Source organism: Brachyistius frenatus, unplaced genomic scaffold, assembly GCF_029030835.1.
Source record: "Brachyistius frenatus isolate BFR_SWC_R1_liver_20210118 unplaced genomic scaffold, ASM2903083v1 Contig_61, whole genome shotgun sequence".
Lineage (NCBI taxonomy): Eukaryota > Metazoa > Chordata > Actinopteri > Embiotocidae > Brachyistius > Brachyistius frenatus.
In genome coordinates, this window is record NW_027210660.1 from 395,118 (window position 1) to 411,725 (window position 16,608).

Genomic DNA, 16,608 nt, shown 5'->3' on the forward strand with positions numbered 1-16,608 from the left:
ATTGTCATACATGTGATCACATGCGTCCCATGTAGAAAACATGTCAAACTCATGTCAAAGGGTACATTCTTTTGATATAGAAATATCATATCAGAAATGTTACAAGCAAGCTGTGGAAATAGTATAATACATCATAAATGCAGCCGTAAATGGCTTAAAGAAAGAAAATGGTTTCATGAGTGAGTGACCAAAACACTGCTGTGTGAAACTTGGTTTAGTTTTGGTTTACTTGCTGTATTTTTTCTGTTTTATTGCAATCAAAGACTGTATACAGACCTATGAGGACAACTGAAACAATTTGTATGGTTTTCATTTGGAGGTTTGGCTCTATGAAAGGCTGACAGTCTGCTGTCAGAGAGGGGAGAAGAGGAGAGGAGAAGGAGCAGGAAATCAGTTCAGAGCAGAGCAGTACAGAAGAAAAGAGCTGAGCTAAAATGTCAGAGGAAGAAAGGCGAGGAGGTCAGAGCCAGACACTCTCTACAAAAATCTCCAACAGCGACTATTTGATCAGCAGCTGGTGTGAGCAGTCACAGGAAAGGTGCTGGATATAAACCATTTGCCAGTTATTCAACAACAGGGAGAACCCAAGGTTGTATTTCATTTTGACAGCACATTTTCACGTCTCGGTTCATTAGCAGGTGACTTTTAACATTATCCTCTGTACGTTTCTAAGGCAACAGTATTTTTGAGGATTTGTTTAATCTGTTAATAGTTAGAGACACTTCACCAGTTTCAGAAACATTAAAAGTTCAGTTCAGTTTTGTTTTGTTCAGACCAAAAAGAACCAGTCAGAGAAAACGGTTGCATAATTTCCTATGTGGTTCTGATGTCATGGAGGTTAGGCTTAGAAATGTAACAAGCCTGTGTCACAAATTGTAGATGAGGGGTTTAAAAGAAGTGTGTTTAGGAAGCAATGAGGTCTAATTAAAGATGAGGGTGTACCTTGCCTTTCTGGATGGATGGATGGATGGATGGATGGATGGATGGATGGATGGATGGATGGATGGATGGATGGATGGATGGATGGATGGATGGATAGTCCAACAGCGACTATTTGATGGATGGATGGATGGATGGATGGATGGATAGTCCAACAGCGACTATTTGATGGATGGATGGATGGATGGATGGATGGATAGATAGATAGATAGATAGATAGATAGATAGATAGATAGATAGATAGATAGATAGATAGATAGATAGATAGATAGATAGATAGATAGATAGATAGATAGATAGATAGATAGATAGATAGATAGATAGATAGATAGATCAGCTGACTGACATAGAAGCTGTCCCATCCAACAGCTAACAGCTTTTTTTAATAGCGAGATCTGACCCTGCATCAGTCTCAAAGGAATGAGGGTTGCAGCCCTCACACAAGTGTCACACAGAATAACACAAATGTTGTGTCCCAGGTCCATACTACATACGAACGATATACAGTGTGTATTATCTAATTATTCCACTCCACTATCTACAACTGATTATCAACATAATCATTTTAGACTAACGGGAGATGATAAAATATGTGGTTCAAAACCTGTCATTCAATCTGCAACTTTGGAAGGTCTCTGACAATCAAACCTCCCAAACTAGCTACATATTTTTTCCAATGATTTCCAAGGTAAACATACAACACACTCAAAGCCTGAATTAGTATGACGTATGGATTGATGACACGCATAGAGAAAAGTACCAATAGTGAGACAGCTCACCTCAGAGACCACTAGTTAGAGAAACTGGGATATTGGGATGCAAACTACATTTCTCCACATCTTAACACACAGAGAGATATTTACAAAAGTGCACTGATTGAAGTCTATCTGGGTCAGTCTCTACAGTCTTAAAATGTATTCATTAAATTATGTTCCAAAAATAAGAGCTGCTCAGGGGAACCACTGCTCACATTACATTCCTTGTGGTAAATATGCGCACAGTGTGGTAGATGAGCATAAATAGCCCACTTTTGCATTCTGAATTGCAGGTGTGTCTGCACAGGCAACAAACTCTGTTGCAAATCAAAGCAATGTCAGCAGTCCAGGAGAATAAAAAGCAAAATTATCTTATTTTTTATCAAAACAATCAACTCTGCTGCGTGTTATCAAATCACAGCAAAAAAGTTTTGTTTTTTGTTTTTTCTGAGGAGCTCAATTTGACTGTAGCAACTGTGTAAACAACCTTATCTGAACTCTGAATCCTGTATTACTAATGTGTGTGTGTGTGTGGGGGGGGGGGGGGCAATTTATTCCTGTTGATCTATCACCGATGTGTTTTAGAATCAATTTACATTAAAATTTTTCATTATTAATTTACTTTCTGTTATAAGACGACAATGTGTTAACTCTGAGATATATGCTGCCAAAGAGCCCATTTACTTCTATATCTCATCTTGTGCTTCCCTCAGTTGACAAATTTACCATTGTTCTAGTCTAACCAGTACAGTTTGTTCCAAACAATATTACTGTGCCTGGGAGGAGATCGAATCGAATGAGCCAGACTTCTGTAAAATACAGTGAGACAAAGACCACGAGGATAAAATCTAAAAGCAATGAGACAAAATAATAAATATGATCAGGAGAGAGCGAGATACAGTAAAGAAAGTGTGTGCTTCTGTGTGATCTAACACACAGACACAAACACACAAAGCCCTTCAGTCTCCCTTCACTTTGGATTACAATGCACTCAAATCGGCACGGCGTGGATACGAAGGCTCAGGAAGTAGGCAGTGAAAATCCCAGGGCTGAAATTTAATATAGGGAGATATGCTCAGCATAGCACTTAATCAAACATAAAATACACCCCTTCAGTGAACTAGGACTGGTGTAAAGCCACAAATAAACACAATTAAATGGAACAATATTAAAGAAGGATTTGTCAAGCTGGAGGTGGAGTTTTGTAATTTCTGAGCTGCAGACTGATGAAAAGCTACTTCATGAATCACAACATCATTGCAATAAAAAGGAATCATTCACAGTTGACTGCATGCCTTTTCTTTTATTTATTGTATTGTATTCACAGTGGTTTGTTGTTTGGTGTATATCCATAAAAAGATGGTGCAATCACAAACTTTCACCATGAACAAACAAGTGAAAGTGACCTTGTTACTTCTTGATTGTGTTATTTCCACACACAAAGTTTGCTTCCATTGGCTGCTGCATGATTTCTTTCATAGTTGTGTGAGTCTCCTCGGGCTCTTTTATGTCTATCTTTAGTAGGGACTTATTCATGTTTGCACAGAGTTCGACTGGCTGAGATCATAGGAAAAACATGTACGGCTCAGTAATTTCCTTTCATCAAGATTTTAACTATTCTGTTTGTGTGAGGCAAGAACGACGCAGTTATTAGACTACAGAAGTGTATTGGAAATGTGCTGCATGTTCCAAGTAAGGCTCACAATGGATTTTAACACAAATCATTCTGCAAGTGATTCAAATGCAAATATACCTGAAGCGTAGAACTCACTCTTGATTGTGACTGGTGCAACTATGAGCACACTGGTTTCACTTGTAAAAGGCATGAAATGCATCATGTTCAGTGCAGAAAAATCAGCCACATTGGTCCATTTTCTAGATATCTAAATTTCTGTTTCTTTCACTTGAGGGACTTCTCATCCATTTGGCTTCAAAGCTGAGATTTAAAGTTCGTACTTAAACTTTGGAAAGTGTAGCTGAATACAGACTCACATGAAGGTACATTTAGTAGCTATTCCTGTTTTTTTTTCTTCTCTGACAATTTGGTCAAAGTTGATCTTACTGTGGTTCTTTATAGCTTTCATTTCATTTTACTGTCATAATTTAAGAAAAATATAGTTTGTACTGAATCAATTTAATTTATTTGATAAAAACTCTATAGAGTAAAAGTATTTATATTATGTCTTTAATCATAAAACAGTTTTGGGGTACATATATTTGAGGTAAAATAACTGGTAAAGTGAAAATGTAATATTCAAGTTTTTCTATGCACAAAAGAACTGACATGGTCAACTGCTCAGGACTTATAATTTGGTGTGCATGTCATCATTATAATGACCCTTCAGTGCAATTACATTAAATGAAAATTTCCCATGAATAAAGCCTCCAGGCACACGGACCGTTCCCTCGCAATGACATTCTAGTTTCTCCCTCTCTCTCTCTCAGACATCACACTTAATCACATCACTACCCGGCCAGACTATGTGCACATGCACACATTACCACTTACCGTTGCGGTCTATAGCAAACGGTGTGCCTGCAGTGACAATTTCATAGTTGCAGATCTGGCTGTACTGTGGTGAGCAGTCCTGGTCCCAAGCTTCCACCTGCAACAAGCAACATCCAGTTTACTCCTTCAACAATTTTCCAGCCAATAAAAACACTAGAAATAAAATATCTGTAACTATTAGCCGAATATGGTTTTATGGCCTTGTTAATCGACAAAGCAATGATAAAAGAATGTAACAGGGATGACTGAATATGCAATACTTGTAAAATGCTGTCGTAGATTTTCCCTTCTGTTACTGATGCCTTGTACAGTGACTCCCGGAACACGGGGCAGAACTCGTTGACATCGTCCACCTGGATGTGAACCACCGCCCTGGATAAAGGAAGAAGTAGAAGAAAGAAGATGGAGGACGGAGAGTCAGAAAAACAGGACACAAGAGTGGAAATGATTGATGGAGAAAAGTAAACATAAGGACACGGAGCGAGGAGAGATGGAGGGAGGGAGAGAAGAGAGAAGGAGGAAACTTTTGAAGTCATTAGTGATGACTGAAAGTAAATTAAGACCTACTTCACTGCCAGTCTTAAGTACACTGGTTAGTTGAGGAAGTTCTCATATTCCTGAAATATAGCATTGAAAAGAGTTGGTTCAAATGGGAAAACAGGGTTTTGTTTATTGGTATATTTTTGTGAATTGGATTTTCAATGACATAAATTCAACCACAGCAGATATTTCAAAGTGAGGTTGTTCTTCAAGCTTCTAGTTTTTATCTCCCATTCGTCCTTCCTTGTCTTCTGCTCTGATGCAAACACAGACATAAACACACAATCTCATCTGCTGTAAGCAATTACGTAGGCACTCTGATAACACTTGTGCAGTAAAGTATATAAATGAAGCTATAAGCTCTGAAGCTATGTAGATGTATCATGAAGTTTTTCTTCACCGGTGACCTTCACTGATAACAACTCGCAGTGTATCTGAGGAAGCACAGCTGGCTAATTAATGACATTAGCTTAATGAGGCCTATTTAGAATGTCATGCCGTGATGTGACACACACACACACACACACACACACACACACACACACACACACACACACACACACACACACACACACACACACACACACACACACACACACACACACACACACACACCTTCACTGTGTGTCATTCATCTTCCACTAAAGAAATTCATCACAGATCCCTGAGCTGATAAAACTCTCTCTTCCTCGCTCGCCTCTCTTCTGGTACCGAGCACAGCTTATTTTAGCAGTTTCCTGTCTCCGACTGAAGGACCACAGGGTTTGATTTGCTGCTGTCCAAACCAGTCGCCCTGTCTGTCAATCTAATTCACGTAGCACTGCCGCACACACATACGGACACACATTATATTGATGGGCCATTAGGAGGACATCCTCAGACAGCTCTGAAAGTCTCAGCTGTGGCTGCTGCAGTACTGAGGGAAGACAGAAAATGAAGAAAGAAAATAGAAAGACTAGACCTACTTATTAGATATTTTTCTTTACAATTTTGAGCTCTGAGTGTAAGTTGAAGATGTTTTATTAAGAACCACAGGATGTTGTTATAATTAGGGAAAACATACATATTATAATAAGTGTAACTAAAGCTACAAACTTGTACTCATGACTACAATCTTAGGTATCTTTCTAGTTGTGTCTGTAATTTAATCTTTCATTTTAATTTTGATAATTTGTGCAGAAACACAAACAACTTGTTATCGTCCTTTCTGTTAACACTATTAGGGGATGCTCAACTTCAGGCCATGGCTGCTCTTTGCTGATTTAGTTTTCCCCTGTTATTACAATGTTGTCATTAATTTTGAGACCATTTTTGGAGGAATTATTATGTCTCATTTTGACAGCTGCCTTTGTAACTTTAATTTAAATACTCTGATGTTTCTGTTATTTTGTCCACCCCCTATAAATCAAAGTTACAATGGCAGCTACACAAATGAGACATGCTCAGATAAATAAAGCATGTGACAGCTTTAAAACACCATTCTTTATAACTGAGGGTTTAGACAGCCTTGAGAAACATTCAGAGATACAAACAGTCACTGACTGATTCCTGAAATGTTGGCAAACTTGCAAAATATGTAAAGTTGTATTTATTATTGATTAATTGGAGATAATAACCAGTAAATTCATTAATAATATAAATTGTTGTAAGCTACAGCCATAGTGAAGACCAGTAGCTGTTACTTGGGCAGTAAAAAAACACAATTGTGAATGATGTGTTTTCTTAGATTAGATTAAATACACACTACACAGAAAGATGCTGGTTGACTCACTTGTGAGATTTCTTCCAGTCAGCCCCGCTGGGCCCTGCCCCACAGTCATAGGCCTGGATGATAAAGGTGTACTCTTTCTGGCTCTCACAGTCCACAGGGCTGCTGGCCCTCAGGACTCCTTCTCCTGATGTGCGATTCAACACCTCAGCCTCAAATGGAGCATCCTGACCATAGATCTTAAAGGCACAGATCTCCCCTAAAAAGACCGGGAAAGAAAAAGGAGACATAGTAAAGTATTAAACGTTGATATTGTTGTGTTTTAGTGAGTATTTTCTGTTTTTAACATATTCAGGGATAACTTCAATTATCACAGCCTATTTCTATGATTTTATGAGCCACAAATGAAGGTCAGTGAGTCAGGAGCAAAATAAAGCTGAAAAAGACAAACAAAAACAGTGTGAAAATTGTCAAAGACAAAGGCAGGGATAAACATCAAGTGAAAATAAAAGACACACTTTTGAAAAATAATTTTCAGATCATTTTGAGGTGTAAAGTAATTTATCAGTCGGATGGCTAACACTAATCTCTATCCCAGTGAAATAAACCATGTGAGGTCTAAAATGACAAAGATAGAAAACATCAGAGGCGTAAGTGGCTTCAACTTGTCGGTTCCCCAACAAAGAGGGACATTTTTGCTCAGCATGTGGCCCATCAGCGGGCAAACACTGAAGACTCCAGTTTCTTATTATGGAAGCAGTCAGCACGACAACTATCAGACCCAGAAGTCTGAGCCTTCGCTTAATTTTGGGTCACAATGAACAAAACAGCAAGGGAAAACATTTCCAATAATTAGATTTTTTTTTTCCCCCTTTAATTCCTTTCATTTTCTCTCACGACACTGATGGTAAAATCTTATTATTTTGCTTCATTTGTTTCTTCTACTTTCCCCCTCACAGTCATTTTCTCAAACCCAGCAGTAGCTACCAAACAGCTCACACTGTTAAGGATGAATCAAACTGTGGGAAATGAAGTAAAAAACTAACACCCCCACACTGTAGTATGGCTATTACTCAAATTTCAGTATGTCCCAATTCTGGACACAGAATTTGTGTGAGCATGAACTGCTCACACAAACACCGAGTGGAGCTCCTGGGGTGTAGTTATAAGAAGAATAATTTCTGATATGTGTCAAACTGTGCAGGCTCAACAAAAGATGAAATTAGTCCTGTCCACAGAGTGTTCGGCCAGACTCGCTGCTGAGTGTATTGTGTTGTGTCGAGTGACTCCAGAATTGTCTGCGGAGTTCATCCCCTGCACAAGTGTTGATTTCAGGGATTTGGGGAAATCTCCTTGCAGAGAGAACAAAAAGCTGCTGTGCTCTGACCCGTTGCTAGCTGATATCTGTCCGAGCATAGTGGGACACAGCGGAAACAAAAAGCTACATAGCTGCGGTAATTCTGCTTGCATGCTCAAACCCTGCAGACAATTGCAAAGACATAGTTGCATCTGGCTTCTCTGTACTTTTCTTCCCCCTCCCATCTTCATATCCCACTCTCATGCACACAGTCATTTCATTCATTCTCTCTCTCTGACCTCCTTTCAACCTGACTCTACTTCCCAGATCCCCTTCTCTGTGAAATAATGATGCTGCCAAACATAGTGGGCTCCGGGGTTTTGATCCCCAGTCAATTTTCAAGATGCCTGGCCTTCACGTTGTCCCCCTTTGAGGTTTCATGGAAATGAAAAGGTCCCCAGTACGGCAGTGGGATGCAATGTGTACGTATAGAAAAATAATACTAAAAACAGCTGGTGGTATGGAAGAAGGGTGATAAGTATGGCCAGCACATGCACCCATCATACACACACACAGTAAGTATAGTCTCAGATGGGACCACATAGAGTGATTATACAGTAATATACTGCTGCAGCCCTTAATACATAAACCTTGACTTAGTGAGGGGGGTCAGGAAAAGGTACTTCCACTAAACAGTTTGGGGGGGTGGATGCAAATCCATTTTCCGCTCCATCTGTCGTGGTAAATGTATTTTTCTAGAATTACATTTTACATGAGAACATAACAGTCATGGCGTGGAGGGATGATAGAGAGACCAATAGAAGAGAGAGAGAGAGTAGGAGAAATGTGATGGGCCAATGTATATGTAAATGGCAATGTCAGATTTCAGACGGATTCGTCCTATGTCAGCAAATGCATACTTTGCGCGCGCACACACACACACACACACACACACACACACACACACACACACACACACACACACACACACACACACACACACACACACACACACACACACACACACACACACACACACACACACACACACCTTCTTTCCTGCCACTTAGTTTGCTTCTCACCAGCCTCACCGGAGGGAACGCTATAATTTCCCCCACATGGATGAAATGAAGTCTAATCTCTTGGCCTATACGTCATTAGGGAAAAGGGTCACTTTTCAAAGTAAATATCAAAACGCATATCTTTTTGCTCCGGGGAGTCAACCTGTTGCCATGGCAGATCTAGAGTAAAGTGGAAGAGTCAGCAAAAAATGGCTCAATAATAACAACCATCTAAAATAGATGGTGCTCCACAGAAAGTTTGAGCGGCATAAACTGCACCGACAGAAAATGTCAAGCTGTCAGGCGACATGTATTGCAGATGACATTAAATTACCAATATAATGGGAAAGGACGAGATGAATACAATTAATGAGAAAATGATTCTCCACAAACGAACACGTTGTCACAAGGAGCCAAAACAAATTTGTGTATTCCTACTGTAAGTAACCGGACTTGACAGAGCGTTTAAACTCAAGTTTCATTTCAATTTGTTGGATTTAACAGTTGCTTACACTTTGTTTTTAATCTCCACAGTTGCTGCATGAAATATAGAGTTTAATATAAGCATTTAATCTCAAGTCTATAAAGCTGAATCAGCTGTATCCGTTTAGCAACATCTTGAAGTTGCTCGCCATACCTCCCAATTCATCATCATTTTGTCTTGATTCTCCATATTTGTGATTTCTTATATTAGACTGCATAAATTGTACTTGACTCTAAAGTCCATTTCATGCATTTTTGTATGCCTCTATGCCACTTTTTTCAACACAATTTTCGATTTAAATTTTTTCATTAAATATCACTTAAAGCATATCTGTGTTCATTATAGAAGTGCACAGACAGTAATGACATTTTCATTAAAAAAAATGTTGCCCTTAACCTTCCTAAAAGTGGATGCTATAATGTACAATAATCTCAGAGTTTTCTGATCATTAATGGGACTTTCTCAAGATTTTTTTACTTTTGTCTTTGCTTGTTTTAAAAAGTTTACAAAGACTGTGAAAACACTACATTTAAGAACATGAATAGACAGTACCAATTAAACATGAAAATGAAAGGCAGGTGAAAGAGATGAAAATATCCATTTAAAAGAGACTTAAAAGCACCGATACATTCAGCCATACTCCTTCTCATATAAACAGCTTTCATAGAAAATATTTGGACATGTTTTACTGCAGCAGGAAAAGCCCAGGTGTAAATAATAACATTCAAAATGGCTCCATGACATTAAACCTAAAACTTCATTACAGTATTCTTCCAGATTGTCCAGATTGTGACATAGAGGTAGGTAAATTAAGTTGGAGCTCTGCCTTGCAAGCCTTATCAGTAATTTTAAAGAATTTTACACTCAGTCCCAACATTGAAGCTACTGTTGGAGAGTTGCAGCAGATTGGTCAAGACGTGGATGTGAAGATGACAGACCTGAAAGTTGCCCGTTAAGCTGCACAGAAAGCGACACAGGCATGAATACCAGAGTTAAAATAACAGCGATGATCTGAGCAACATATAAAAAGCATATAAAAAGACAAACTCTGACACCCAGATGTTACATGAAGCCCAGAGCAGAGGGGTCGGGATCTATGATTTACATTCCTGTCTTCTGCTTCAACTGGAGGTTTTTGCGCGAGTCACCCCCTGACACCAAGAACACAATTATGTAAATCAGGCTGGAAGCTCAAATCCTTTGGGTTAAAGGAGAGATAATTGTACATCATCCGTATAAAGATGAAACATGTTGAGCTGTCCAGTAATGTGACCCACAGGTAAACACTAAAGACCCAGAAATTAAGCTTTGAATGTATATTTGGAATGACAGAATGATCTTTCTTTAGATTTTAGTAGTTCACAATTTGGTGCGAGTCACCGGATCACAATTTAAAATAGTAAAAGGCACGTATGAACCCACTTTCTGAGCCTCAACAGAGAAAAAGAAAATTCAATCACGTTAATTCCTCTTCTTAATCAAATACTGTTGTAACTCCATCTGGTGTGTCTGTGCCTGTTTGCCTGATTCAGTGCAGCGCAGGAGACACGAAAGCTTCAGCATCAAGATTTGACAGTGTGTGTGTGTGTGTGTGTGTGTGCACGTGTTCGTGCGTGGTGAGGGGAAGCTGTAAGACCTTGATTAAAGTAGGTTTATCAGGCGGTTTTAAGCCTTGATTCCTTCACTCTCCTGCTTTCAGCGCTGAGCTCACAGTCACCCTTGTTCCTCTCGTTTAATTAATGACTGGATTACACTTCATTCCACTACAGACCCGCAGATAAACTCTAACTACGCTCAGACACACTCAAACGCACACAGAATACAGCACGGTATGCATGCATATGCTTGTGAATTCAAGACACATTATGAACAGTGAGCTCCAAAAATAGACACTATGGACAAACATGGAAATTATTTTGAGGGCTTTATTATTTATCACAGATTTAATGACTCAGCTTTTTCTTTGCTCAGTGTTTTCTTTTTTTTTTCTTTTTTTCCCCATGATGAAACCTAAGAGAAATACTGTAGCTCTCTCCATACAAGATCTGCTCCTGCCAGCTAGCCAATAGTCAGCCACATAATTTTAAACACTTTTAAAATGATTAAATTGGGTTCAAAGTGTATTTTTTACATTTAGAATTTTCTGAATTGCAGCTTGCAATTACCAAATATCACCAGATGTTTGGTGACAGTTTTTTTTTTCTGCAGCTTTTGTGCATTTCATTGAAGATAATGCTACCATGAAGAGGCACCTTGCTCTAGACCACCTAGTGACATATGGAGCACATAGTTGTGCATCAGCAAGCAATTGATGGTATGCATTATAAGTCTTCTATTGCTAGAACCTGAACTGTTCCAGCTGTTCCACCTCATTTCTTGGAAAGTTAATTTAGAGTGGAGAACTAACCCCTTCAAGTCTTTCTACAACCTGTAACCTATAACGTTTTTATCATCATGTCTGCCTCAGACTAAGAGACTGTGCTTTTATGGAGATAATATCTAAACTCCTGTTATTCCTTCCACACTCAGTCACCAGTTTTATGAGGTACAGACTAATGCAGTCCGATACATAGATGAGATAGCTCTATGTACGTAATGTAGGAAATTAAAAATTTTCCCCTCGGGGATTAATAAAGTAAATACCTACCTACCTACCTACCTACCTAGCCCAATATCACAACACACACATACAGATATTACAACAATGAGGGGCCATTTTTGTGTCAAGGTTAATATCAACTAGTTTTATTGAATGTATGTGACTTAAACTGGAGATATTAATAGAAAAGTAAAAAAAAAAAAAAGAAAACTTTTACTGTACAGTTGTAGTTTTGTGAGAAAAAGGCTGGAAGACAAAAAGGAGGACGAAAACAAATGAAGGTTCAGGGCCTTTCAATAAGCCTTGAAATATACACTCAGAGTTATTCTATTATTTCACACCAAAGAAAATGACAACACTGCAAAAGGAAAAGTTCACTGATTAAAAGTTAGCGTCACAAATTCATCAGAAGTATTAGAAGTCTCTATTGACCTACATTCAAAATCATCCCTTTAAAACATGACATGACTACATGACAGTCACTCATTCTTTAAATATTAACAAGTATACCATATTTGGTAGTGATTGAAAGACCCTTTTAACACATACTGCAGAGACGCTTGTAAGTTTATCAAAATGTGAGCTAGAACAGGAAATAACTTATGAAAAGTCTTATGTAAAAACACCAGAATCGATTTTTTTTTTCTTTCATCTCGTTCCCCTCCTGAAAAATCGGCAATGTAACGTGTTACTAGATAGAGAGGACAATCTCAAGGCTTTAGATTCCTTAGAGCTTGTTACACTGAAGTGCAATGAAAAGACTAATATTCACAAAATGTGCAGTTTGTCTATGTGCATGTGTGGGGGCTACAGTAATGTTTGGCATTTCAACAGACATCCTGACTCTTATGTATTATCTGACATATGTTCATTTGCAATTGCAACTGTCATATTTTAGTAGATTAATTTATGGTTACGATGGGTAAAGCTCACAGGCATTTAGAGCAGCTTGAGGGTCTTTTAAACAAGGCAGGAAAGTGTGCAGGTTTAGGACACAGCTTCAGTATGGAGCCACGTTCAGCTGATGTGCTCGTGTTTCTGCATTTCCAGAAGAATAGAAGTAGAGGAATTATTCTAAACTTATTCATGGCTGGAAGTCCCTTTTGTGTGTCCAAGTGTGCAACACATGGGTGAACCTATTTATCAGCCGGTGCAGGCACTTTAACTTCCAGTCAGTTAAAGAAAGACATGCAGCAGCAATTCATCAGAGTCTCCTTTAGATAGCTGGACACTTCCTAATTGCATTTGGGAGATTGTCACACCATCCACTTGACCTCAGGGTGACAAACTAACAACCCGCACAAACGGGAAGCGAAAACACACAATGCAAATACACGCACGCCAAGTTTCTCTATTCACCCAGGACTGCTGGTGCCTCGGACAACACAATATAGGAATGGGGAGAATTCATTATCACAGACAATACACATTCAAAGTGCTGGGGGCTTTGGTGGTCTGTGATGCAATTAGTGTTAATTGCAGCCGCTGAAGTTGTGGGATTGGAATTCATCGGATGAACTGTGACCATCAGTACAGCCTGTTAATTGAGCTATGTGAAGATGTAGCTGTGACTTTAATACTTAAAAAGAGAGCACTGAAAAGCATTTTGGCTGAAGTGCTTAAAGCTGTTAACAACTAAAGTCAGACAAGTGCATCTCTGGTAAAATTATGGAAATATGAAGGGGTAAATGAGGCCGGAGGTTGTTTATGAAGTTAAGCAGAAAATGACGCACATGGTATATGGGGGTCTGGCAGGGTGCATCAAAAGTTGAGCCACAAAGGAAGCCCGGTTTTAAATTTGAGTAGTTTAAGTGAATGTGACAATATCGTAATAAAACTGACACAAAGGGGAAAAGAAGACCAGAAACAGCAGGATACCAGTAGCATGAGTGCAAGAGAGGTCAAAGAGATAGAAAGAGTGGATTAAAAAGTGAATGAGAGGGGAAGAAACCCTGCAGGGGAGATGGAGGGGAGGAAGGATATCGAGAGATAACTACAGTGTGTGCGATAACTAATGCAGGTATAAATAACACTACCAGCCTCCTGAGTATCTCACTGTGCTTCTCCTCCTCCTCCTCCTTACTTTCTCCTCCCCATTCTCCTCTCCTGTGGAGCAGATTTCACAGCAGTAAGCAATTATTTAGCTCTTAACTTCAGCACTTAGATGCATCACTCTACCTTGCACTCCTTTACCCCTGACACACCTCACTTACTCTTGTTTCTATCCCTTTTTCACCTCCTTCACCTCCTCCTCAGTCAGCTGCAATTCACTGTTGCTCCAAGGGTCACCCGCTGACAATTAAATCGCTTCCTGAACAAGGGGAATTTTACGGTTTGGGGATGTATGTGTGTGCAGGTGCTCTTTTACAGACACACTCAACACAGAGACACACATGCAGCACAGTGTATACGTATATTTGAAAATATATCGAGAATATATCTGGCAGGGATCACACTGCTCTAGACTGAGCAAAATGCTAACTAACCCGTTCAGAGATTCCAGTGGGCACGGGACAGCCATGGGAATGTGCACTATTTTTTCTGTCCTAACAGCAGGTATAGGAATATGCTAACAATGTATCAATGTAAACATTAGATCAGTTTGTTTCCTTTTTTTTTTTTTTTTTCCTAATTTGGGAAAAGACTATGATCATTATACCGTGTCGGTGAGGCTGTTCTTATGCCACATTCATTTCCAATTTAAATTGCCTTTATAACATAATCCAAGGCTTTTTCTTTTTTTTTAAAGGCCTGACATCAAAGTTGTAGCTGAGAGTTACACAGGTGCTGAAAATAGCAAACATTGGTTTCTCATGTCAGCCCAAATTTATTTGTGCTAATCACAAACACATCTTTTGTTAGTCTGATAGCATGCTAATTAGCGCTAAACAGGAAGAGCAGCTGCTGAGCGTCGCACGCTAAAAAGATGTATTTAAATTTTTTATATCTAGGCATCACTGATTATTATAATTCATCCTGATGGGGACATGATTTCTGTTACAAATTTCAAGGCATTACCAAATTGGCAGACAAACCAACTAACTACAAATGTCACAACCCCTTTGCTGCCGGCATAATTTTTTTTTTTTTTTTTTGTCCGTGCAGTGAGGGTAAAAGCAATAAAAGAATACATTAAAGAATTTGTCTGTTGTATAATTTTTAATGACCAAGTTTGCCAGGGGCAGAAAAACGTATTAACATATGCCAATTCTGTCTCTCCTATGAACCTTTTCACGCTAAACATCACCTGTTCATTATCTTTTCAGCCAAATCACACCACTCCTGAGTAACATTCAAATCATTGCGTTTCTTTTTCTTCCAACATTTTTGACGCCCTTCTGCTGGACTGCAGGCGTGCATTGTTCTGCGATAATCACAGACTTCCAGGTACAGCGGGGAGTCTCCATAAGCCTCTGAGCTGTAAATGTCACAGTGGCTCCAACTATGACCTCTGTCAGCTCAGTGGCTCGCTGAGAAGAGAAGGACATGGCCCAGTGGTTTATAGCGCACGCACGCGCAAACACGCACACACACACACACACACACACACACACACACACACACACACACACACACACACTTTGTCTCATGTACATGCTTCACCGCACACAACATACATTTACACACGCACTCTCGCAAACACACGTTTGTATACAAACATGTCAAAAACAGTTAATTAATGAATTATTGTCATATCTGTGCCTGCATTTCAAGCAGGTGTAGAGGCATGTCTGTGAATTTGAGGCAGAGAGACACAGAACCCATTCGACCGGCACTTATTTGGGTCTGTGTTTTGCGTTATTTTGACAACCTGGTAAAGCTGCTTCACAAACACATGTCTGCCCAATGCTGCAGCTATCAATGAACTTATCCCTGGTACTGTTGCCATCTTGTTACTTTATTGGTAATGTTGCTGAGCTCCAGAAAATTCCAATCATGAAAACACATCCTGTGAAAACACCAAGATTCACTATAAAACCACAGCCTACATGTGTAACTTTATATTAGTTATGGCAGATGTGTACAGCGCAAAAAATTTCGGACTCCAGATTCAGCGAGTCATCATCAAGTCATCAAGTTTAACGAGCTAAGTGGCCACCTAATAAAATTGTCCATTAAAATATATTGTCCCACATGTATTGGCAGACTTCTTCCAGACAAGCTCCCTTGAGTGCTCTGAATGCAAGTGAAAAAACAACCGCCTTTAAAACTACGTGGTGTTTTTAACCACAAGGGAAGCTGCGCAGAAATATTTTAACAGACCAGTTTGAATCTTATATTTTTCTGGGCCTGCACACATAAATATATGAAAGAGTAAATAGGCCTAAAGGGAGAACAACAATGATGTGGTTTATATTTCTGCTACCTGCAAAGCATGATGCTGTACAGTATATTAACAGATAGTGACGTGTACTTTACTCTTTAAAAGAATAACACGATTTGGGGGTGGATATCCATGCGTGTACTAGCTTTATACCCCTGAGATCCTCATTAGTTCAGTGTGGCGGCCTCGATGTGCACAACTTTGCACTGTCTCGTTATTTATACATACTTATATTAATTTAAAAAAAAAATTCTGTAATGATTGCAATGATTTTTGTCATGATATCTCAACTGTGCTACTTATCATACATTATTGCGAGCTTCTACTCTTCCATCCAGATTGTAATTGCACTCGGATTGGGAAGCAGGTCGGTAGTGTGGGATTAGACTGGG

At 39.2% G+C, this 16,608-nt stretch overlaps 1 protein-coding gene across 1 annotated transcript in view; it reads right to left on the reverse strand.

Moving 5' to 3' along the window:
• Positions 1–16,608, reverse strand: part of clstn2a (calsyntenin 2a) — a 136,251-nt gene that overhangs the window by 35,439 nt on the left and 84,204 nt on the right. The window contains exons 3-5 of the mRNA XM_069706057.1: positions 6,515–6,710; positions 4,464–4,575; positions 4,204–4,300 (exon numbers count right to left, since the gene is read on the reverse strand). Coding sequence (XP_069562158.1) covers positions 4,204–4,300; positions 4,464–4,575; positions 6,515–6,710 — 405 coding nt within the window. The remainder of the gene's footprint in view (positions 1–4,203; positions 4,301–4,463; positions 4,576–6,514; positions 6,711–16,608) is intronic.